This window comes from Diadema setosum, chromosome 15, assembly GCF_964275005.1.
Source record: "Diadema setosum chromosome 15, eeDiaSeto1, whole genome shotgun sequence".
In the NCBI taxonomy this organism is placed as follows: domain Eukaryota; kingdom Metazoa; phylum Echinodermata; class Echinoidea; order Diadematoida; family Diadematidae; genus Diadema; species Diadema setosum.
In genome coordinates this window covers 6,235,098-6,261,878 of record NC_092699.1, presented here as the reverse complement: position 1 = coordinate 6,261,878, position 26,781 = coordinate 6,235,098, and the positions used below count along the sequence as shown (strand labels likewise).

Genomic DNA, 26,781 nt, shown 5'->3' with positions numbered 1-26,781 from the left:
CCGGTTGCCTCGTGCGACCGAGGGCCATATTTCTCCTTTGTCACATTAGTGTCGGTGTATTGGACTCGATTGCGGACTTTTGAGTCAATTTGGAAGGTTTTTTTTTTTTTTTTTTTTTATTTGTCTCCTGAAGAGAAAGAACGGTGTATGCACATCACATCAAACATTTTCTGAAGCTTTACCTGATACCGAAATGTTCGGTTGACTCTCCTCGTTCATATTTTCCCCATCAATCTTTTACCCTCCTCCTCCCTGGAAAGATACTTAAGGTTTTCTGCAGCCTCAAAACTTCAAAAATCCTTCTTCCAGAGAATGAAGTGCCTTTAAATCCCCTCAACCACACAAAATGAAAAAAAATAAGTCCACATAAATTTCTCTTTAAAACACACTTAACATTCATTACCTTACTTTTTTATGTGTTCTTGGAAGTATTTGTGAGTTGCATGCTGATATTAACCCGTTGAGGATGTACTGGTTTTGCTACAACACGCATTTCCCATAGACCCCTGCCCGAGTATACATGTACTCGGGACTCGTCCTCAACAGGTTAATGCAGGTAAAAGGGTCACTGAGCATATATTAGCCTACATTTCCTATGTGTGTAAGAGGAAATGTGCTAAAATGCTTCTGTGGGATTTCAGGTGTTGAGTGATGAGATAATTTGCAGCCATTTGTGAAAATGGACCAGATTCTGCAGATTTTTGTCCCTTCTTTCCACCCCCCCCCCAATCTGTCTTCATGACTGCATGACTGAATCTCTGGCCAAGTTAAGGCAGAAGCTCATTAATTGCTGCAACACGCATTTCCCATAGACATTTGCCTGAGTATACAATTGTACTCAGGACTTGTTCTCAACAGGTTAACAGCTGTCATAATAAAAGGTGAGTCCCTCCTTTTATTGGGATCACTCCATTTTGGATAACTCACCCATTTCAAAACCAAATTTTTATCAAATAAAGGTTGAATACATTTTAGAATTACATGCCCTTTCAATATTTCATGAGAGGTTTCTCATTATCTCACCAAAAATGTTAGAAACCTGAAGTTGGGTCTCAATCAAATGTGTACGATCCCCTTAAAGCAGAGAATTAGAGCTTGCTTTCATGTTTTCCTTTTTCAAATCTTAAAGTTCATGCTGTGACAGACATCCTTAAGGGATATCTTCAAAACTCATGCATGAAATCAAAATGTGTGACAGCAATCTTAAACAAATCATTGCTTTATCAAATCAAGTCTGTGTTATGTTACCTGTAAAGATTGAACAAATGGCAACCATGTACCACAAATGTAAATCTTATGAAGATATCAAACTTGAGATTTTTTGAAAGACAGTTGTTTAACTCTTGATTTTGGCCACATCACCTGATTTTATATTTTTCTTGACTTTAGTGGCTCTGACTTTATCAGGATAGCATACATGCAGTGACGAGAAATGCCTGACAGTAATGAATAATTTCACTCAATGTGCAGTCTAGTATTTTTGATGTACTCTGATGTTGGTTTCTATTTCAATCTTCCTTCTTCTCATTCTGGATATCAGTTCCAGACCATGTCTTTCTTGTTCACGCTGATGTTCAAGATCCTTGTTTCAAGTCATTTTTGATTTTCTCACACTTTCTACTTTTTTACTTTCTTTTTCAATGATGTACGTAATTGTAGCCTCAGGGAGAGAAGGACAATTTTCCACTTAGGCAATCTTGCGTTACAGCACAGCAGCCAGGCAGTTACCTGCTATCACCAGTGACACTTCTTAATTTCCTTGTCTGATGGCAGTCTTCTCCCAAACACACCCCCTTTCATATTCCAGGATGAAGTCAGGAAAGTTCCGTTCACACCCAAATTCACAGTTTTAGCAAATCAAGTTTTGCAACACAATGTAAAAACTGCAACCATGTGAGTGCAGACACAAAACGAAGATTAAGATCTATCATGATCTGTATCGGGACGGAAACATCTGCTCATCTTAATTTTCTTTTTGTGGAAATATTTTTTGTGTGTATGTGTGTGTGTCATACAAAAGATAAAAGAAAGTCTAGAGTTGTGATATCTCATGATCAACTCATTTAGATTACCACACTAGCTGCACATCTTGGCCCGAATTCACGAAGGTGGTACAAATGAAACCATGGTTTAAACCATGGACAAAAGCCATGGAGCGCCAAGTGTCACACAGAATATTTCGTTACGAAATTGGTCATTTCGTCGACAAAATGACCATTTCGTTAACGAAATTATCATTTCGTGGACGAAATGTTCATTTAGTTACAAAATGTTGTAATTTCGTTACAAAATAATCATTTTCATTGATGAAATGACTGATTTCGTAACGAAATATTCCATGCGACACTTGGCGCTCCATGGTTTTTGTCCATGGTTTAAACCATGGTTTCATTTGTACCACCTTCGTGAGTTCGGGCCATTATGTGTGAGCCAAGCCACCTTGAAATTGTCTTTGCAAGACTCCTGATTCATAAGATATTGCGCCCACAAAATATTTAGTATCTTTTGTGTTTGTCACTCTTTCTGTTTAACCTTGTCTGTGCCAGTGAATCAAATGTGCACAAATTTCACACATGAACCTGTGGACAGGAAATGAATGTAGCATGCAGAGGGTCAAGAAAGGCTTCGTCAAACTTATGTAGGAGATTCAAGACACCAAGATCATCCCATTACTTCTTCCATCCCATACCCTATCCCTGTCTCCAGACCCCATCATCCACCCTGCCCAGACCCAGTCCACTCCATCCAAACCCTACCCCACCCCAACCCCACCCCAACCCCACCCTGACCTAAATCCCATCATCCAACCTGCCCAGACCCATCCAACTCCATCCCAACCCTACCCCATGGCAACCCTACCCTATCCCAACCTCACCCTGACCCAAATCCAATCATTCACCTTGCCCAGACCCGCCCCACCCCAAAAGCCTATACTACCCCAACCCCACCCTATCCCAAAATCCCATCATCCACCTTGTCCAGACCCACCCCACTCCAACTCCAGCCCAACCCTACCCCGACACTATCCCAACCCTACCCCAACCCTACCCCATCCCAACCCACTTCATCCCTAAATCCCATCATCTACCTACCAAAACCCACCCAACTCTATCCCAACCCTACCCTGCCCCACCCCACCCTGCCCCACCCCACCCTGACCCACCCCACCCTGACCCAAATCCCATCATCCACTCTGCACAGACCTACCCAACTCTATCCCAACCTCAACTCATTCCAACCCCACCCCATTCCCCAACCCCATCATGCACCTCATCACTCATCACTCCACCCTTTATCACTTCTTCCTCACTGTCCAAACCATCCCTTGTCCCTGGCTGTTTCATGATAATTAATGGCATCACAGCTGACATAGTGGAGGAAGCACCCTCCCACAATTTTCTTTGCTCTTTTTTTGTGGTTGATATCGTGTCCTTCCTTTTGCGGTGAGTCAGGATCGTGACTCTGAATTCGTTCCTCCGAGAAGTTGATGCCTGTCAACGAGCCCAACCTTCTTATCTCCACTTCCTATTTCTGAAGTGGTTGGAATTTGACCCCCTTGATTGCTCAATCTCCCCCCCCCCATCCATAACTGACCCACTTTTCAGTCTTTTTATTGTAGATTTACTCTCATGTTGTATGCTAAGAGTGGGCAGTATTATGATTCAATATTCAGTGGTAATTTGGTAACTAATGGTGCAGCACACAGAGTGTAAGTGGAGCTCTGTTTTTAAGCGTGTCAGACATGAGTGTGAATGGTTGTGTGTGTGTATGTGTGTGTGAGGATGAGGATGTGGATGTGTAAGGGAGAGTGCAATTGTGTTTGTGTATGCATAGATGACTGTGAGTGTTTGTGTGTGCTAATGTGTTTGTGCTGGTGTGATTTTGTGATCATGTGTCTTACTTCAATAGGGAAAATTTTTCCTGGCCAGTGGCAACGGAGATGTTTTGACATTTGAGTATAAGATGTATTGTCCACCCCCCAGGACTTTGTAAAACAGGAGAAGTCAGAGTTCCTCATATTTGATGAGTATTTAATATAATGACATCATATGGTTTGCGATGTCAAGTCAATAACATTTTACCAAACAATATTTGAAATGCACTCTGTTCATATCTCATGAAGATAGCATAAATTAAAATCATCACTATACAAAGTCAAGTTGTTGGGTTCGAAAGGTGAAAACCTACATAACAGAATCCCTGAACACACACCTGCATAGCAGCCCAAAAGAAATAGCTCAGCAACAGGTGGTTTTGCCAATTTATATACAGTCAGGCATATAGATAATTGATGGATCTGTATGTCATCTTCCTGACAACATACAGTAGCAACTAATGATTTTAGTATTAAAGGTACTATGCAGTACTGGTTGAGGTGGAGATTCATGTTTTGAACATTCCTAAGTGAGATAATGAGAAACCTCTTATGAAATAGAAACCTCTTATGAAATATGAAAGAGCATGTAATTTTAAGAAGGATCCAATGTTTATTTGATGAAAATTGGTTTTCAAATGGCTGAGATATCCGAAAAAGTGATAATAATAATAAAAGGCGACAGGCCACGCCTTTTTTAGGATCTCTTTGTTTCACCTTTTTTTTGGATATCTAAGCTATTTCAAAACCAATTTTCATCAAATAAACTTTTGATACCCCTAAGAATTGCATGCTCTTTGACATCACATAGAGTGGTTTCTCAATATCTCACAAAATGTTAAAAGCTAAATCCTTACCTCAACCAGAACTGTACACACCCTTTAAATCACTCAACCTATCCCTCTTGAATGTATGGTAATATTTGGAACCCAGTTCGTGCACACCTGGCTTTCTATTGTGTGCATGTATGTTGGGCAAGCCTAGGTCAAGAGTTCTTATTGCAAGGAACATTCATTGCTCAAAGGAGTATGCATGGAATTTACATACTGTATGTTGTGGAAATAAACAGCTAGCCTTTAGTTTTTGTTTGATTGAAATTGAAAAAAAAAATCTTGATTATTTTTGTTATGCCGCTGTCAAGAGTTTGATCCTAATGCAAGCACTGACCACTTGACCTCAGAGGACTGGTCAGCAGGACTGCCCCTTTGAAAACTTACACCGGCCTCCCATGAACAAATTTATATCTACCACCATTTTGTCTGCTGTCAATCTGTTATACAGCTCTGTCAGTGCATTCTAAATGCAAGCGTATACTGTTTACACAAGCTGTGTAAATAGTAATTTTATATTTCTGGCGAAACAAAAAAAAAAATGAAAATATTTGACTGTGCAAAACAAGCATTTGCTGCCATGACATTGTTGAAAGGTGTATTAAGGGTGTCTCCAGGGAGCAGCAGTTTGACTACGTGATTTTAGCGGCATATGTTACCGGCAGAATCACTTTCGGGAGGTTTTATTCTGAATCTTTGTGTTGCTGGTGATGTGAGGAATACATGTATGCTCTTTGAGTGTTTAACACATTGTATAGATGATATGGCAGGATGTATTTTCTTTTCCTTTTTTTTGAGAGAAAGGGACAGCTAGTAATTGTGCCATTTTCTTTGATTTTTATAACAAGATGTGAGGATCATTTTCAATTTTATCATCACCTGCATATCTGGAGCAGAATGTTCCATGTCTGCTACATTAGATGATGCACACCGGAGTGTGCAAATGGCGTTCAAGTGCGCTTGACATGCTTGCAGTCAGGAAGGAGGTTGGTTTGGAGGAGTCTAGAGTGGGCGTGTCTGGGAGGGCGAAAATCAATCTTTCTCAAAAGGTCACCACCGATATCCTCACCATCCCCCCCTCCTTTAACAACCCTTCGTTCTCCCCCTAACCCCATCACCTCATTTCCTCCCACTATCCCCATATCATCTCATTTCCTCCTCCTCCCCCCCCCCCCCCAAGTTCTATTCCCCTCACCCTGTCTTAGAAATTGAAAACCATCTTTGGAACACTTCAGTATAGTATATTTTCTCCCTTTTTTACATGTCCTCTACCGATACTCTTTCTACATCATGTTTGATGATGGGAGGGTTGAATTGAGATAGAGAAATGGGGGGGGGGGGGAAGGGGAGGGGGGTGTTGAAACAAGAGTGATATGAATAAGTATGTTTGTATTTGTGTGTGTGTATGTAGGAAATACTTTGAGAGAGAACACACAACACGGGTGTGCAAGTGTTTATGAAGAGGAGAGATAAAGAGCTACAATGTAGCAAGGAAGAGTGATAGAGTGTGGTGGTTAAGTGGGGGAGGGGGTTTGCCCTTTAGCCTTATGAAAGAGGAGCTTATAGATTTTGGTTGTGTCGAGGGTTGCCAAATTAGGCTTATTACCTTGTACAGCAAGATGAGACTTGTTTATGGGAGTATAGCATCAAGGCATTGAAAAGTTTGTTTTTTATGAGAAGGAGAGAAGGAAAGAGTTCAACAAAATAAGAAGAGGAGTGATGAACAGACAGAGAGACAGTAGAAGGGAAAAACTGGGCCAAAGAAAGGAGGATGGGGCAAGGGGGGCAGGGGTATCCCACAGCAAGGTGTAACAAGACCTTCCAAGAGTTTGAGATTGGCCCTGGTTCATAATGTAGCAATGCCCTCGCACCTTGGGAAGAGAGGATGCAAATGATAGAACAGTTGTATAGAAGAGAGTCAGGACTTAGATTGGTGCACTGTGACATCTAGGAAGATATATGGATTTGGGGAGAGAGAAAGATAGGTAGATAGAGGAAGAAAGAGAGGAATAAAAAGAGAAGAAAGAGAGGGAGAGAAGATTGGATGGTGTGTTTGAGACAGCGTGTGACGTGAGGATATGGGGGGATATATGATACGAGAGGAAGGCTGTAGACCGGGGGCTGTTTGAAACAAAAGTGGCAAATGTTTGGTGACCCAGGGCCTGATGTAACCTATATGCTTCTTGCCAAAGTATTATGAATGTAGAGCAGAGTGGATCGATGTGCGGATAGATAGATTAAATCGAGGACAAACAGTGGGCACAACAAGAAGAAAAACAACAAAGGAATTGAAAAAAAGGGGAGAAATCTCCTTATTTCATTCTGTCAAGTTATTTAAGTTGCTGCAGTAAGATTGTGTACGATACCCATCACAAGTTGGCATGAGGGTGTGTTGTTTACTGGCTGGCTCAACCTGTTTCTTTTAAAGTGAGGGCAAAAGTTACATATCCCTTACCACACCCATCTGAATAAATTCACAAGGAATAACAGTTGGACAGGTGTTGCCATGCAACGATATTTGCTGGTATTCAGGTGTATTCCTATAACCACTGAAAAATGCATTCCGTACTTTGATATCGAGTAAGTGGGAAAGAGATCTTTGGTTTGCTCATTCATACAATTGGCAGCTAACTTTGGTAACGGCCCTGTGAAAAAGTTTGTGGTTGTTTTTTAGCTGTTTTTCAAATCATGACCATCTGCTCACACCTCACTATGTCCAAAAGTGTGAGGGAAAGGATCCTCAGGTATGTTTCTCACCCTTTTTGGCTTTGAAGTGTTCTTTAGTAGAGCTGATACGTTCCTTCACTGGCTCTTAAGGATGTTTGACTTTCCCTTGATACTTATTTGATTCCTGATTTTGTTGGCGTTTATTCTAATATTTTCTCTTCAGCCTGTTATCATCTCGGTAATTGGAACCCCCAAGGGGCTTGATTACATATGCTGAAAAATCAAATAAACATGTTTGCGGTGAAGATATTCAACGAGCACCAGAACAACGTGAGAATGACAAGATGAAACGAAGACATGGGGGGGGGGTGTAGAGATGTTTTGCAGGTGATAAATGCATAGATTACTGGCGGAGAGCTACCAAATAGGATTGTTGTGGCGGCTGTCATTGATCGCAGGCATACATTTTTTTCTCTCTCCTTCTCGCCCTCTTCTTCTATTTTTTTTTTTTTTTTGTAAAAAAAAAGTTTGATTTGCAATTTGTCAGCATCCTGCTGAGAACCTGATCCCAAAACGCATTTTCATCGTTCGCGATGCGGCGACTCACGTCCTCATGCATGCAGGTATCGGCTGTCACTTTTTCCGCCTTGTCCTGACTGCCGAGATTAGACCTCGTTAAAGGTAGCTGTCCTCGGTGTGGTATCCGCTGTAGTTTTGTGAAGATTTTTGTGCAAGCAGCATGAAATATCTCCTACTCAATCGCTTTGAATTTTCTTTCTAGCAATTGAAGAGGGCTTTTGTAAGAAATGAAACATCAAATCTGTTTTTTTTGGGAGGGATGAATTTTGATATTTTTATATCAACCAACCTTACAGTAGTTCTTCATTGCTTTATTTGTTTGTTTTTTTTATAGATAAAATGTGTCAAGCATAAGATTTTGTTGTTTATCTTAAGTAGATGTGAAAGTAGAGGTAGCCTGTGATTTAATCAATTAAATTAATACTTTTTAGCTGCTTTTCACAGTATCACAGTTTATATGGTCATCATTACGCAGTGTTGTATGGGTTTGGCTATATGCCAATTTCATTCATTCATTCAAGCGTATGGCACAGTGTGCTTGGTTGATACTGTTTGCTGACCATTGCTAGTCCCGTGGGGGTGAACAACAAGCGGTTTCACAGCCTCATTCATTTGCTTCTTATGTTTGAGTGGTGGGGGGGGGGGGGACCACTTTACCGAGTTTACACCCTACTCTGTGCAAAGAATGAATGAAGTGGGATCTTTTATGTGTGTGAGTCATGGTCAACTCACACATGGGACCTCCATTTTAATAATGTCCTATCTGAGAGACAGGGTGTTTTTGCCTCTTACTAGAGGGGACAGGACGCTCACACACAAAATTGCTTTGTGAGACTTGGGAATTGAACCTGGTACCTTTGGATTGGAAGTCAAATGCACTACCGACTGAGCCGTGTCACTGCCCTGCCATATGCCAGGCAGCGATAAGCATGCTGCATGATGCTTGATAGGCATAAACATCATTGTGTGATATGATGGCAGACCATTTGTAATTTATTCCGTCTGGAAGAAAATTTGTGATATTCCCTCTTAAAGAACATTTGGAAGAATATTTTCATGTAAAAATGCAAGAGTGGATACCATGGAAAATTCGAGTTGAAGATGTGCGCTACTCTCATGTACTTTGATTGACTCACATGATAAAGTGGATCATGACTGTTGTGATGTGGGAATGTATACAAAGTGTTCCAATTTAAGGGTTTGAAATGTCTTGTTTCGGGGCATTTGCGTGTCCTCACACTTTTTTTTTTTTTCAGAGACTTACAGCCTTCTTTAACAGCATTTCACAGCCTTTGGAGGGGATGTTTTGTATGTACCCATTCATGCTTGTCATCATCTGTAATGTGTACAGAATGCTGTGAAAGCTTTGCCTGAAAGATTGGCCATTAGTAGCACCATTCCTCTTCTGGTCTGATGCATTGAGCAGACTCTATGACTAGACATTCATTACTTGAATAGGAATACCAAAGATTGCATGGATATTGAATGGCAATCAATTGTTAATTTTTTTCTTTTTGGGAGAAAAACTAGTATGAAATCTTGGTTACTAGGATCTTCTCTTATCGGATATCTAGATATTAATATCATGTTTTTGTCTGCGTTGGTTTATTTGTTTTGTCTGTTTGTAAAATCACTCAAAAAGTTGTGAAGGGATTTGGATGAAATTTGCAGGAAATTTTGGTAGTGATCCAAGAATTTTTATGAATTTTTGAAGGATTAAAAAAAAATATTTTGGTAAACAGGGTCAATAAACTTAGGAGTTCAAGCTGCACATATTTTATGTTATCATATGTGCACTAAAGCACATGCTCTTCTCGAGGTGCCATGCAGCAGGAAGCTGATGAGGTAAACACAAGGCTTCTTTATCGATGAGAAATTGGCCGATTTTCAGCATGCAGTGTATGGGTGGAAATGAGGTGTTTGGTGGAGGTTACCTTCTAAGTGCTTATGTAGTTAAGATAGATTTGAATTTCACTGTACAGATAAAACCCCAATGTCTTCCAATGCGATGTGTAGAGTTAATGCACATTTTTGCCCCTATTTGATTTTTGTCATTCAGAGGAAATAAACTCTGCAGAGTCAAGTAGATTTTGTTTCATTTTGATTCCCTGCATTTGATCCTTTCAAAATAAAGATGGCAGTATATCTGGGTTTGAATTCATTGCAATTGGTCTTTTCCTAGGATGATGATGTCTTCCTTCCTGCTCAGTCAATATCACTCCTCCATCTTGATGGCACTTGATCCTAAGTTATGAGGAGAGAAAAAGAGATAGAGGAGAGATGAAGAGAGATAAAGAGAGATGATACAAATATATTACAATAGAGAAAGACAGAGTGAGAGAAATATAGAGAGATATAAGAGAGATAGATGTATAAAGATACAATTGCAGGCAAGAGAGAGTGTGTGAGAGAGAGAGAAAGAGCAAGTAAGAAAGAGAGGAAGAAATGCAGAGAGATTGTGTGTATCTTGTTGGTGTATCCGGTGGAAAAGGTGTAATTGCCACTGTGTAATGTTTAAAGTCAATTGAGAAAGGGTTCTCTACCCCCCCCCCCCTATTCTTTTGAGGAGGGGTTCTCAGCAAAATTTGCTCAGATGTTACTCTGAGATTTTGCTGAATTCATCTCAGAATCAAAGCAAAAGTTTTGAAACAGCCCTCTCTAAAGTGGTTGGTGTTATTACCTTTGATCCTTCGTGTCCAAGTTCTCAGTGTAACTTGTATCCTCAGTGGACCAGTCTTTTGGGTGTAGATAGGGGAAAAAAGAAGATATAAAACAAGAAGCTAAAAAAAAAAAAAAAACTACAAGTACATTGCTGAACAAGGGGCACAATCTTGGGGATATTTGTGGATTGCTTTTTATATAATCCACCTTCTCCCCCAATCTCTCCAATCAACACATAAAGAAGGGTTAAAGACCCAAGGAGGAACAGTTGGCCATTGTTGAAAGAAGGTAGCAATTTTGTTTTGCTGCATCCTTAGTGCATGGTGCACTCGCTGAACACAAAGTTGGTCTGACCTCTAAGAGGCAATGAGATTTGAGATGACAGCATTATCCATGGTGTTTCATCACCATGGCAACTGCATCTCGACGTGCTCTGTAATGTGATCAGACTGCCCCTAAAAGATCTGATGATTCTGGAAGTTGGATTTTCCACATCCAGGGAAGTAGACTTAGCATGGAGGTGAAAGATTGAAGAAACTTCAGGTTTGTTATACCTTACCTTTCAAATATCCCCACCCCCCCCCAAAAAAAAAAAAAAAAAATTGCTGGGGGGGGGGGGTTCTCTGTGCGGGGGAGGTTTCTCAGAGGAGAGAGGAAGAGTTTAGTGTGTAGTGAACTGGATGCTGCTAATGCAGTATTTCTTAAATTTTGTGATTTTCTTTTGAGGATTATGCAAAATTGCATCTCAAGCCTGTGCGGGCAGCGTGGGCTTAATGTTGACAGGTCATTGGTCATTTGATGTGGCGGCCTTGACCGGCACTCAAGTGCTTGGACAGATGACATTTCCTGCTTGGCCCCCTGTTAAGCAGCATCTTGCCCTATTACCCCCGCCTCGTCCTGCCCCGGAGCCTGATTAAGGGCGGCTCTTTGCCCGGTTTCCAGATTGTAGGTGATAAAGAGTGCGCGGGAGGGATATTAACTTAGGCCAAGATTAACGATCAGGTCGCAGAGGCATGCCTGAGCGGGTTGACCGAAATCGATTGTGCACGGCTTGGAGCTTGCGATGTCGAGCATCAGAATTCGAGCCGTTCGAACAGGACACGAGACCTCGATAATTAATTTCCGAAGATCGCTGATAAGAGACTTCCAGATTGCCGCTATTGTTGTTGTTATTGCTTTTATATCATTTTGGATGTCTACAAGAGTTTGATAGCTTACTTAACCCTTACATGCTTTGAGTGCTGATTGGCACAAAAAACCCAATAGCATTGTACACACCATCCAAAATTCCTGGCACAGAAAGGGCTAATTGGAAGTCCTAAATACTTTGTACATAGCAATATCATCCCATCTTTCGAAGGACAAAAATAAAGAAGCAAAACAAAAATACAAAATGCTCCACCCCTCAAATGGCCGCCGCCGGGGCATAAAATGAAGGTCCCATATGGAGCATGGAGAGTGACAAGTCACACCCGTAAAAGATCCTGCTCCGCTTCTTGCAAACAGCACGGCGCCAGTCCATTGAAGAAGAGGCCCATTCCATAGACACACTGGAGCGGGGATGAATGATACTTACATTGTAAATACCCTTGTGGTTCACCCTGAGTGACTAGTAACAGCGTAGAAAATCGTTGTCATGTGTTGTGTTGCATAAATGACAAAAGAAATATGAATGCTCTCTAAATCAATGTTTGTAAATGTATGTAATATCTATTTATTAGTGGAAAATTGAGCAAACAAAATGGGATTCCATTCCAGTATCTATTTTGTTAAGAACCCGTAATGGCTTAGTTTTGTTATGTTTTGTTTTTATCTTTTATATGAGAAAATCAGTGTGTCAAAAGTGTTGAGTATTTTCTTTTTCATTCCATTGTGTTTCTCGTGTTCAAGGAATAATGAGTCCCAGTAGTGGAACAGGATGGGAAATAGTTAAAGTTACTACACCAAAATTTAGTCAACAAGGATATGTAAGTCTCAAGTAATGATATCACTGAGATTTCGAGATAAGCTCTTATGGAAGTTGAATTGCCAGACGTTCAGTAACTTTTCATGACACGAAGTGGCCACATTTACAGTGCTGTCCCAGTTGCTACCGAAGGTAAGGGGCATCCATGCATATGATTACATCATGGATTTTCCAACAGGAACAATGAAAAGGAATTGACCCGAGCAGGTGTTGTAATCCAGGGTATGAAGTGACACGGAGGCGATCGACAAAGGAACGAATGTCATGCTTGTCAAAAAAGGATACCTCCGGGGAGGGCGAACTTTTCTGAACCCCCCAGATGCCTTTGCACTTTCTCGTGGGACAAACAACAAGAAAGAGAGAGAAAGAGGAAGAGAGGGAGGGAGAGAAAAGAAGAATTACTTGCCCCTGACAACATCCGACAATATCTTTCAGACGGCGTCTTTTGCAATAAAGACGGGTTGACATTTACAGAGTGGCGGGGTGTTTTTTTTTCTCGCCCCTCTCCTCTCTTCTCACTCTTTAGTTTAATCCTCCCCTTACCCCTCCCTCCCCTCCCCTCCCCCAGTTCTTGCGCCCCTGGAACACCCAATTTCTTATTTGATAAGGTGTGATGAGCTGAGGCAATCAAAGTGAAATCTTCGGGCGCGGAGCATTCAAGATAAGCACCACAACAGAAGGGGGTGCACTCTACACAAGTTCCTCTACTCTCGTCCCTCGATTGCATGATTCTATGAAACTTCAGTTATGGCGTAGTATTCAAAGAGAAAATAGATAGAAAGATATGCTCTTTAACAAGAGTTACTATACATTAAGAGGACTTTGTAGAAAAACTTTGTTCAACTCGAAAGAAGAAAAGGTAACAATTCAGAAACGTGATGATTTTCCCCCCAGTTTCTATAGATAATGTGGTCACGCTGAATGCATACATTCGTTCATGCTTGATGACTTTAGTAGGGAGTATTATATAAGTGTTTAATTTGTCACTTCCTGTAAGTTTTTTTGGCTCTGTAAGTATGATTTCTCGGTATTCAGCTGGATACAAACTGGGGCCCTGTTTTATTGTCCTCCAGAAAAGTGGAAAAGCATTCCCTGAAGAGAATCGTATGGAAGGAATGCAAGGCAACTAGAAGCATAACACTTTCTGTGATGACTTCTCAATGATGTGTGAAAATAAATCATTATGTTTATTCTTTTGGCTGTCAATTAAACATTCTTTCTTTTAACCCGTTGAGGACGGACTAATTTTGCTATAACACGCATTTCCCATAGACACCTGCCCGAGTATACTCGGGACTCGTCCTCAAAGGGTTAATAGCCATTATTACTCAATGCACAGTAAAAACTGAATGGCAGGAAATCAGTGAGAGTGGCATACATGTATGTTATATAAACTATTTATGTTATATATACAAATGTATGTCAATTTCTATTCATAATGTGTTCTGCTTTTCTGTCTGAATTTTGCATCATAAATATACCTTCTTGGTAATCTTCAACAAAATGCTAGAAAGATTGACTGGATAGGAAAATACTCTTCACACCTTCATACTAGAAAAGGAAGGAACATTTGTATTTACATGGATTTTTTTTTAATAATCAACAGCAACACACACACACATGCACACACCCAAATGTGATCATCATGAGTCTTAGAGCATAATTATTGCAGTCTTGAAGCCCGTCATGTTTGGATCATTGTTGTACATGTATGTTGCATAAAGTATTTTTTGCCAAGTTAGTGCCAAGCTCTACAGTGCCATTTCTACCTTTACGAGTGTCCTGTGAGATGAAGATAGGAATGTTGTACTGTCAATAAGGTGCCTCCAGTACTTGGAGGGGTGCTTGGGTGTGTGTGCGTTGTGTGGGTGTGTGTGTGTGTGTGCGGTGCCCTTTATACGCCACTAATATAGGCAGGGTGGGAATCAGGGCTTGTTTGAACAGGACGTTATTGGTTGCTAATTCACTGGGTATTGCTGGGAGCCCGGCCGGGGGGCGCTGCGGGCGAAATGACGTGCCTTGAAAGTAATTAAGGAGAGTCTGAGGATGAGAAGGGAGATGGAGTTGGGGGTTGAGTTTGGGAATGGGGGATGGGGGTGGGGGGAGTTTGGAGGAGGTATAAGGATGATGATGGTGTGATATAAGGCATGGGTCGAGTGCGTGTCCAATCCAAGGTGGTTGAGTGCAGCTTGCATGGTGAAGAGGCTCTCCACTAAAGAGAGAGTGATAAATGAGAAATCACAGTACTTGAGATGAAAGAGTGATAGAGGGCGATAGATATGTAGATAGATAGAAAGAGAGAAAGAGAGAGAAAGTGCGGTAGAGAGAGAAAGAGAAAATGAGATAGTGAGATATAGAAAGGTCTTAAGAGAGAAATCTGGGGAAATGCAAAGAAAAATAGATAGAGAGGGTGAGAGCAAGAGAGGGGGCGGAATACAGAAAAATAGTAATAGAAAGACAGAGAGAGAGAGAATGGTAATTATGATGATGATGATGATGATGATGATGATTATGGTGATGATGATGATGATGGTGGTGGTGTGGTGGTGATGGTGGTGATGGTGGTGATTGTGATGGTGATGATGATGATGGTGATGGTGATGATGGTGATGATGGTGATGGTGATGGTGATGATGATGGTGATGGTGATGATGATGATGATGGTGATGGTGATGGTGATGATGGTGATGGTGATGGTGATGATGATGATGATGGTGATGTTGATGGTGATGGTGATGATGATGGTGATGATGATGGTGGTGATGGTGGTGATAGTGGCGATGGTGGTGATGGTGATGATGATGATGATGAGGTGATGGTGATGGTGATGGTGATGGTGATGATGATGATTATTATGGTGATGATATGATGATCGTGGTGGTAATGATGATGATGAAGGTAAATGAGGAATTGAAAGACAGAAAGAGAGAAAAAGAGAAAGAGAGAGACAGAGAGAGAGACCATAATGATGCTGAAAATGAAGATCAAAGTAAATCAGTTAGGAAATGTAAACTAATGACTTGCTTGAGAAAATGAAGAGAGTCACAAAGAACCAGAGATCATTAGAGAGGATAAAAATATGAAATATTTGAATAGAGATAGAATGATTGTACTTCAAGTGTAAATGCAAAAAAAACTAGAGAGAAACAGTGCACTAGTTATAGTGTTAATTGAAAATATGATGAAGTGTACAGTGTACAGGAGGTTGAAATGAGTAGAAACCAACCAATGATGGAAAATGTGTAATAATGAATGGTGATTCAAAGAAAGGTAGAGATAAAAAGAGAGTCATGCACAAACACACACACACTTATACAAACAACCATCAAACATATTGAAGGGATGGTACAGTATTGGTGGAGATGAAAATTGAGCTTTTAAATTTTTGCGAGATACCAAAAAAAAACACACTTATGATATAGAACTGAGCATACTATTTTAAGAGGAATTCAAAGTTTATTTGATGAAAATTGTGTTTGGAATGACTGAAACATCCAAAAACAAAGTAAAACAAAGCGATCGTAATAACGTGTGGGTCCCACACTTTATTAGAATTGCTCTTTTTTGATATCTCAGCCATTTCAAAACCAATTTTCAATACATAAATGTTGAATTCCTCATAGAATTACATGCTCTTTCATATTTCATAAGAGGTTTCTCATTATCTCACCAAAAATGTTAGAAACCTGAAGTTAGGTCTCAAACAAAACTATACAATCCCTTTAAAAGTAGTGAAAAAATATAATGTGTATTTATAATTAAAAAAGCAACAACAAGGAAGTGAGAAATGGTGTTTAAGTAATCATGTAATATGATTTAGGGAGCATAAGGAAGAGAAAGAAATCAAATGAATCGAAATATAATATGTTTATCAGCTTGTGGAAGAAGGAGAGAGAAAGAGAGAGATGGAGATATTGGGAGTGAGGGAGAGAGGGGGAGTACTCCAGCACACTTCAGGATGATGAAAATGAAGGGGACATGCTTATGCTCCACACCCGTGCTTGGATGACTACCAAGAGGACAGAAAAAAAAAGGTTGGCCAAACTTGAAGTGAGAGGATATTGCAACAAGAGTGTGTTAAGGGGGAAAAAAAGTAAATGCTCAGACGTGCTGTGGTAACCATACACCCACATGGCACTTAAGCGGGACATGACATTTGGACACCGCCTGCCTCCCAGCTCTCTTTACGGCTCCCCCCTGCCCCCCCCCCCCAAAAAAAAAAAAAGAGAGCAAAGAAAAAGAAGCAAGATGAATAAGAACTTGACCAGAGCGATACATGACGCCATATCCGGGGCCCGTATATACCCCCATCAGAGTCTGGATGATCGCCTGCAACCAACTGAGCAGATTTGGTTTCTAGCTGATCCCTTTCCCCGGCCCTAAATCCCCGTCAGTACCGTTGGCAACTACATCGCGTAAGATTTCGGGTGGTACTGTAAAGAAGTGGTGTTAAGAGAGTCAGTGCGAACACGTTGCAAGTCATACATTTCCTTGTGGCGAAAACATAATATGAAGGTATTATGTTTACAAAGTTCTCGTTTTTTGTTTTTTACAGGTGACTTAAATAGCAACAGCAGAGTTTACCTAGGTGATGGCGCTCAATGCATCCTTTCTTTCTTTCTTGTTTTTATTCATGAAACATTGAATTCTGAGTGAAAGTCAAAAGTAAAAATGTGAAATCTGTTTGTTTGTTTGTTTGTTTGTTTGTTTGTTTGTGTTTTTTTTAGGGGGGGGGGGGGTGTTCTTCCAGCAGACATCTCTTCTTGTACTGGGGCACTTCAGTTTACAAAGTTGGCCTGGAGTTAGTTCACACCCAAAGGAGCTGTTCCTGCAATGTTTGATCAGTCAACAAGCTTTTGAGCCATTTATGTTTTTTTGCGTAGTCTATGCAACCACCAACCCTCAATAACTTTTCTAACGAACAAGTTTTGTTCTTTGAATTTTATGAAATAATTCATGAAAAAAAAATGCAGATAAACTTTCCTGAAGAGTTAGAAAACAAACGAAAAACACGTCGTGTGCCTCTAGTCACAAGATGTGTGTTTGGATGAATACAAAAATTATATCATTGAAACTTTATATACCCATTGCATCAACTAGAACAATCTCAAACCAGGAAGAAAAGAAAATCCAAAATAGTAACTCATCGCTTTATCGTAACAATGACTTAACCGGAGTGGCTGTGAATGAAATTGCGGAGATACGTTGGAGAGTTCCTCTGCTGATTGCATTCGTCAAACTCACACGCGAGAGAGAACTGTGAGTAAACACGGGCAACTCGTAACAAGGGAATCCATGTAATTTGATATGAAAACAGCTGCAGTGATTTCCCAGGACGAAACCCCCTTCACTTGCCACTTGTCCCGCAGTATAATTGTTATTCTTTGGCACTTATCATCGCCCCCAAGCCTGTGGGGAGAAAACACGTACACACGCATACTCATGCAAGGCGGTGCTGTTTGCGGAGGAAGAACTGCTTCTGTACAGGCCAAGGCTTCTGTCGAAGTGGACAAGAAGTCGGTTACAATGTAACCAGGGGGACCCCACCAATTGAGAAAACAGGCAAAAAGAAATTAAAAAAAAGGTCACTCCTTTTTGGCGAAATGTGTTGAAAAATATTTGCAATTCTTAGTGGAAGAAGGTCCTTCCTTGGTTTTCAATCGTGTCGTGTGTAGATGTCAATACAGTCACATAGTTACACATTGTCAGACATTATTTGGGTATACATGAAGAGTTTGTTTGCAAAAACCGATAAGTCCATATTTGCCAAATGAAGATATTTGCGATTAAAGTTCAAGAAAAATAAAGAGAATGATAAGAAAATTTTTGCTTCTTTTGACCATAACTTCAAAAATATACCTTTATATGTAGTGACCAAGGTATCATTTAAGAGTATCATTTTGTACTTTTTGACAGAGATCGTACTTCAAAATCTTCAAAAATGGACTTATCGGTTTTTGCAAACAAACCCTTCACATGTACCTGTTTATTCTCAAAGTTAACTTTTCAAGTGCCACAGTGCAAACTCCTGGTCATCTTTTTTTCTTCTTTTTTTTTTTGAGGAAGTCACACGTACACACATAATAAAGTCCCTAGAAAAAAAAAGGTCTTAGAATGACAGTACTGAATCTCTGATACTTGTGAATCTCAGAAGTCTTGTATGTTTGGGGGTGTTGCTGTCCCTGATCGACTCAACTTCCAAATCTTGACATGGGGCAAGAAAGTTTTGTCGTCAATCCTCAGCAGATGAATTCGTAGTTTGGTCAGAGCATTTTTTTGCAGTAACTGCCAGCTAACATGCACTTGAAAGATGAGAAGTTGTTGGAAATTGGCTTCTTGAAGCTTTGGCATTCAGACTGAGGGAGAAGGGTTCCATTGCGACATGAGCAGAAGTTTGCTCCAGGTGTGAACAGTGCCACAAGCCTGTATCTTGCTGGTCTTCTGCGAGTGTGACAAGACCACAAGACCATTGCTTGTCCATGTGTGTCGTCAGCAAGCAAATACACTCCGAGTCATGTACGCCGTTTGTTGTGCACAAGCACGCACAAATAAATACACACACACACACACGTGCACAAACAAATGTGGGGAGGAAACTTGCTTTGAAGTTTTCCCGTTCATCCGTGATGGGTTATTTTACTCTGAATGAGGGAGTAAAAACTATATGTATCCATAGGAACAGCGCAGGAGTTTTAGATTTGCATTATTTGCCAAAGCAGGGTAGAAAGATACAAAGAGATACAGACCAGGGGAATGTATTCATTCGGGGTTTCCTTTATTTCCCTTTTTTTCTTGTTTTGGTCATTCTTTCTCTCGTAATGGATGCCGAAGCACAAGCAGAAACAAGTGCATACATGGTCACGATCGAACACACACGACTTGTTTGCACATTGTGTTTAAAGGCATGAGAGAAAACCTGATAGAAATGTCCACTTTGGGAGCATCAGTTTGAGACGTTCAAATCTGGATGTCAACAGAAAACTGAACGTGAAGCGACAGAGAAAATAGGAAGAAGAAAACTTGAGTAGTGGTTTTGTGTACATCATCCATCGTCCTTTTTGTGACGTCATGTTATCAGCACTGATGAGATAGAAGTTACATCGATGAGTAGCGATAGAAGTAACAGCAGTAATTGCCATTTATTCATACTTTATGAGCCATCTCGACAATAAAACACACTTTGTAGCAATGCTTCCTTTGCCCTCCAAATATGTTTTCTTCATTTTGATGAATTTTGCTTCTGCAACACCAAATCATACTAACCTCCTTTAATATGGAAATATCTGTAATTTGTCTTGTTTCTATCAATATTACACTGCATAAAACAGTGTGTTATAATACTTAAAGCCAATTCCTTTTATGCTTTCTATGGATATGTGCTACAAAATTGCACTTTTTTTTCTTTTTTTTTGACTCAAGAAATATCTGTTTCATGTACAAAATATGCAGACAAATTGCCAAACCTGAAAACAATTCTACTACCTTTAAACACATAATTACCAAGCATATATACATTGTATATATACATATATATTTTTTTTTTTAGATGCCAGCAATTCCAGGTTGTCATTTATTTGAAAGCAATAAAGACTTTGATAAAAAAGAAAAATGAGGATGTAATTCAATATGTAAGTACTGATAATGGTATTGCTTGGCATGTATAGTTGGGGAGGGGACATGAAAAGTATATTGCCCTTGTAAGGATTAAGATATCATGGTGCCTTTCTTACTACCAGCCAATCAAATTTAATTGTAGCATAAACCTCTCATAACAGTTTTCAAGTTGGTTCTCTGAAAGTTTACTTCTTTTTTTTTCGTCCAAGTTATGCTATCAGTTCCACATTTAACTCATTGAATACTACTTTGTAGTCGCTAGTATACTAGGGCAGGTGTCTATGGGAAATGCATGTTATGGCAATATCAGCTCATACTCAATGAGTTAACTCTAAATCTTTAGTGCAGTGTAGTGTCACCATGTATCTGCTGCGGGATACATTCCATATTGAGAAGTCTCTTAATTTTTTTTTTAAAATTTATTTCTTATTTCTTGAAACAAGCCAATGTTAAGATTTATGCTCTAACGTCACCTGTGAACATTGTATGTCACTTCTGGAATATTCCCAGTTCCACTCGTATCACTTTGGCGAAGAAGAGAACAAATGCATTCCAGGCCACCGAAAGGTTACTGTGCCTAAATGTAACAAAGGCTTAGGATGTCATGCTAATGTGATAGTTTGAGTTTCAAGGAACCCCCCTTGTCATGGAGTTATTTCTGTGATGGGATTAATGAAATGAAAGGGAAAGAACATTTTCATACCGTCAGACACGCACACACAAAAAAAGGAGTCATCATCTTTATCAGTCACTGCTGATAACTCAGAGTTCATTAGACATTCCATTTGCCTCTGACTGCGGTTTCTTGTAGATTTCTACTTCTCCCTCACATTTTTTTTTCTTTCTCTTGAAAGGTTTGAAGCATCGAGATCATAAGTAGTAGTAGAAGACGACCTACCAGGGGTAATGTTGACTTTTTTTGTTTTTGTTGTGATCAAAGCAGCTTGCAGACAAAAATCTGACTTTTGCATAATGTTGTAAGAAGCAGAGTAGTTCTGCCTATAACTCAAGTTAAGTTGTAGTGGGAGGGTTCACATCCCTGTAACATATCAAATTCAGTGTCACTTTTTTGTGTTTCGTTTTTGTGTTTTTTCTTGGTGGGGGGGGGGGGGAGGAGGTGCCAAATGCACAACTCAGTGTTGTGATAGTTTGTGGACATGAGGAGAGAGCAGAGGCCTGTTTCACTAGGCTCTAAACCAATCCTAAGTCCAATTTAACTGATCTTAGGGACAATTTTGGGATCAATCAGTCCTTAGAATTTAGGAAATGTTTCACAGAGCTGTTTGGGAGCAATATCTTGTGCACATTATGTAGAATACATCTCGAATGTACAAACTGTATGTCTCCTTCCCGATTTGAGCTGATCTACACCTGTTACAACTTTTGGTTAATTGTTTGTCTTGATTCATTTTCCATGTTAGTAAAGCAGTGCCCAGAAGTTTCAGTAAAAGTTTTTACTGGTTTAATGTCAGCCTGCAGCTTGTTTTCTCTGTAATGATATCAGGTGGGGGCATCAAAGTTTTTGCTTGAGGCAAAGGTCAGAATCATCCCTTTCATGCAAAGCTGTGGGAATAGTAATTCAATTCATAAGAACTTGTCTTGTTAAGGTTTGCAGGTGTATGAGTTTTTGTGCAATCGCGTTGTGTGTGCTTGCATGCAAGGTGGGACTTTTCAAAGGTGTTACTTTATTCAAGTAGTAACAACAATCTTTTTTTCTCAATTTAATCTGAAGTCTATAGCATTCTCTCACATCTTAACTCATTCTGTACAGGAACATGATGATGTATGTGTTATTCATAGTTTATGGGCATTTCAGAATTCAGTATGGAATGGGTTAACTTCTAGCGGCACCGAGACTTAAAAACCTTTTATGAAGTTAATGAAGACAATGAATATGAGATACTGCATTTTACCAAAGAATCGATGTCTGTGACATATGAAATAGATAGGTCATTTCAGCATCTTAACCCCTTAAAGACAGGCAGATTTTCCGATAACATGGTTTTCCCATGCACCCCAGCCCGAGAATACTTGGGACTAGTCTTCAACAGGGTAATACTTACCATTAAACTTTACAAATCAAGATCAACTGCCCATATGGCATGCTGTTAGCCTTTCACTGAGAAGGCTTTAAATTTCAAATGGAAATGATGCATAGAGGAAATGCATTGAAAGAAATGGCTCTATTACTACATGATTAGTTTCATAATTTTTTTTTCAACAATTTAGCCTGCAGGCTGCTATGGATGGTTTTCATCAAATACTTTTCAATCAAATCAAGTCAAATCAAAATCAAGGATTCTAAAATATCTTTTTGAGGTGACCCAGCCACCAATGATGCCTGTAGAGTCGTGCTTTTGCTTTTTTTTCTATAGTGCTGATGGTGAACTGCATTATTTTAAATGGATTGTGATAAATAAGTGTTCATTTCTTTTTTGCAGCAAGATGCATGTGTGTTTTTCAAATTTCAAATTCAAATTTCAAATTTAAATGAATTTATTAGGAATTTTCTGTATCAAATATATATTACAAATGAAATACAATCATTTCTTTTTGTTAACAAGACAATAGAACATACAGTGTGTACATCCAAATATAAAACTGAGATATATACGTGTACAGATTAAAGAAAAGAATAAGATAACCCATCAATTGGGAACCAGTCGGGATAAAGTGAATCAAATGATCAGCCTGAATTATGGTACATGTATTGGGGTGTAAATGCAGAGGACTGTCGTCAAATAAGCATATAGCTGGAAGATACGACAGCCTTGAAAAAGATGAAGAAAAAAAAAAAAAGAAAGACGTTTGTTGATAATGCTTTGTAACTTTACATCTTTCTTCTCTCTCCTCTCTTCCAGACGTATTTCGGTCGGCGGCAGAGGCGGGGCCGAACGACATCCTCAAGTTGTACAACCAGAAGGGAAACCTGGTCAATATATCACCCACGCTGGAGGAGAACACGCCGGACTCTCGCTATAAACTCGAAGTAGTCGCAGCATACTGTGATGGTATGAGTAAGTCGATGGACTCCCTCACCGCCTCCTTTCAAATCTTCCACGAGTCGCCGCGGCTCCCCGTGTCCCACCGCCACCGATTTTTTCCAACGCCAAAGCCTCCCGTCTATCGACTGTCACACCCTGCTTCCAATGTTCTTTACAACTGATGCTTGTAGTTCATTTGTTATTATTTATTTTTCAGTCTCATATTTCTGACCTTTCTCCATGGTATTACCCTTTCAAAGCCAAAGACATTAACTGCAGAAGTATGATGATACATGTACATTTAAAACAAAAGGAAAGAAAATTGACATCTATCTTTAAGAAATCAAAAGTTTGACAAGTAGAAATAATCCCGCTCTAAGTCCAAAGTGTAGGAATATTTGAAATTTCAAACTTCTCAAATGCTTACAAAGCATGTATCTATGATGTTTTGAATCAACCTGTTTTATTCTGAATACCTACTTCTCCTAACTCATGACTGCATGTTAAAAGCTGGTGGCTTTGTAGTCATTTGTGCCATTGTATACACCACACTAACACCACACTAACACCACAGGTTCATCTATTACAGCCATGATAACTACACTGCCCTACCATATCTGGTATTAATTCTGGTCCTCCTCAGTAACCACCACTAGTCCATATTTTGTTAATCTTCTATGTTTACTTCTATGAGTGCTATCACTATAATGCAAATTAAGAATCTTCTCCTTTCATTACCACTAGTTATAACATTACTATTGTTCCTACTACATCTATAACTACCACCCCAACTTCCATAGGAAAACAATGATGTAGGAAGAGGATGATTCTGAAAGTTTTCCTTTGATAATTGTGTGAGTGCTTAATTCTGCTAACACTACTACTCCTACTAGTGCTACCTCTTTCTCTGCCACCACCAACTGTTGCATTCCTTAAAGGACAAATTCACCTTAAAGGCATTATTTACCATTTGCAGATGAAACAAAAACCCAGCTTAGTGCTTCAAAATAGTTCTAAAATGTGAGTTAGGAATAGAATCAACCAATGTAAAAAGGTTAATCAGTATAATCAATCTTAATTATTGTTAAATATACAAAATGTTAACAATAGGTATAATAAAATTGTTTGCAGCATAAACCATCTACAGTTATTGTTTATTAAGAAAATAGTGATATCTCCGTATATTTCAGGCTTTATTGCATTTTTTTTTCTTTGGTAGAGTGTTTTGTGATACAACTGACCTACACATATGCATCAAATAATGTGCTTTATAAACTTTTATTTTAAGTTACTGCTCCCAGTGGTAAACAATACCTTTAATATAGTTGTGGATTGTGAATTGCTGGGTGAGAAGACTATCACAGGTTGTGATGTCACATGAGTAGAACAATATAAAGAAAATGTAAAGAAAATTCAGCATAGTTTCACTTTTCTTGCATAACAAAAGAATACTCTACTTCTCTCTTTTAGAAGGCAGGGGGAATAATATTACTCTTAACATAAGTCAGTAACAAGTTGAAGAAATGTGCACTTTATTCAAAAAGTAAAGTTTTGTGAAATTCTCTTTTTATTTTCCTCATATCGTTGTACGCATGTGACGTCGTACACTGTAGTAGTCTTCTCATCCAGCAGTGACTGCACAGATATTTAAAAAATTCATAACTTTTAAATGGATTGTCCGATTTTCCCGAAACTTTCACTGACGTGTCCTACTAATATTGTTGCATTCGCTCAATCCACATGTATATGAAGGTGGACTTGTCCTTTAACCTAGTTGTAGATTAGCAAGCCTGCTCAGGAAAAGTAATGTGCCTCAGTTGGGCTGGAAGACCATAGTGACCTAACAGGGATTAGGGGATTACGGGATTAGGTAATCCCTGTTCATTAGCATTTAGTTTGCGACATATGTACCATTTGACAAAGAAAGTGCGGTAAGGATTATCTACACAATTCTGTCCTTTATTCTCAATATGTTGGTAATTCAAAATGTGTGTAATAGACTATTTAGGTAGCCACAGCATCCTGTCTGCAGTGTAGTAGATGTTCAGTAGATTTTACAGCGTGATGAATCTTAAGACATTGGTTTTATACAGAACTTATTTATTTCTTGGGAGGGGGATTATAATTATCAAGCTTGCTTGTTTCTCAATCAACACAAGGAGTTGTAGTTGATTTAAAATTTTCATATTTGTACACTGCCTTTAAAGAAAAGAAAGCTGTTATAGTCATGATGTAGAAATTACATTCCCATTCACCCACTCCATTCATGCACCCTTTTACATTTGTGTGGTAATTTGTACTGACACTGTGGTCTAGTCTTGATTATTGATTTACTCAATGGTAAGTGTTATTTTGTGATAAGGCATGGCTTCCAAAATTGTTTAAGGAACTAGATATTGAGTAACATACATACTTGTACCTTAAGATCAAGATATTTTGTGACATATTTAGATTCAGTTTGATAATTGTATTCATGTGTATGTGGGAGGGGCGGGGGAGAAATTGATCCCCTGGATTAATGTTAGTTACAAGAAGTCCCATGAATCCAGAACAAGTGACCCTTCCCTTCACACAAACAGAGATTAAAGATCAAGCCGAGGTTTATATCGCACATTGTAATAACTTAGCACACCTTGATTGTGTTGCACAAACATGCCAATCCGTTCATCTGTAATATCTTTGGTGGGGGCTGTTTTCAACATGAAGCAAATTTTAGATTTTTGCTTTTTTTGGGGGGTAGTTGTAAAAGGTCAGAAAAGAGTTTTTACTGAACATAAGTACAGATCAGATCTGAATCCTCTGACTCTACAAAACAGACTGAAAATTTAAGGGTTTTATATTATAATGTGATGATATGCAAGATAAAGCATAGATAAAGATTCAGTCTGAAACAAGATAGATTTAGTAGGAACTTTAGTTGTACTAAAAGTAAGATTTAACAAGTAAGATTTCTCCTGTTGCAAATCTCTGGAGCTTTTGATTTGTGTGTATTACATTTGTATTCTTTTTTTTGGACAGACGTCTGCATTTTTGTTCAGACAATACTAATATGTATTTGGTAGAAAGTTAGTGGATTGATTTGTAGTGAAACAAGTTGGATTTTTGCGGGAAAAAAAATTGTGACAAGTCTTAGCTGTGTGGATCTTTCTGATCTGTGAAAGATACCTGTTTTACTTTTATGATTGAAACCAACAAAATTAAACAGATATGTGTATATTCTCCAGTGGTAAAATGTTTGTCTTTTTTTTTCATATGTACACATACAGGAAGTGTAGCGAAACAGCTTGGCTTCGACATTCAGAAAATGGAGTCGAGGTAAGTCTCATTCATGTTTTACCTTGTGTTGTGTTTGTGTTCTGATGGGGCAACTAAGGTTCCAAATGGATTTTTTTTTTCTCCTGCGTTTATTTTGGGCCACTACGTATCTATTTTGGGCCACAAAAATTTCAGAATTTAGAAATTTTATTGGCCCAAATGGACCACCAGCCAGAAAAGTGTTGAGCTCTGCATGGGGTAGCCACCATATCTTATGGCATTTCTTTAACTGTATCTCAACTCCATAACCAGTAACAAACTGAGATCCCAAAATGTATTGTCTCTGTTGGG

The 26,781-nt window shown here is 39.2% G+C and overlaps 1 protein-coding gene across 1 annotated transcript in view; it reads left to right on the top strand.

Moving 5' to 3' along the window:
• LOC140238796 (high affinity cGMP-specific 3',5'-cyclic phosphodiesterase 9A-like) overlaps window positions 1-26,781 on the top strand; it is a 269,607-nt gene that overhangs the window by 199,865 nt on the left and 42,961 nt on the right. Inside the window, exons 2-3 of the mRNA XM_072318693.1 lie at window positions 23,053-23,202; window positions 26,442-26,490. Of these exons, the coding sequence (XP_072174794.1) occupies window positions 23,053-23,202; window positions 26,442-26,490 (199 nt within the window). The remainder of the gene's footprint in view (window positions 1-23,052; window positions 23,203-26,441; window positions 26,491-26,781) is intronic.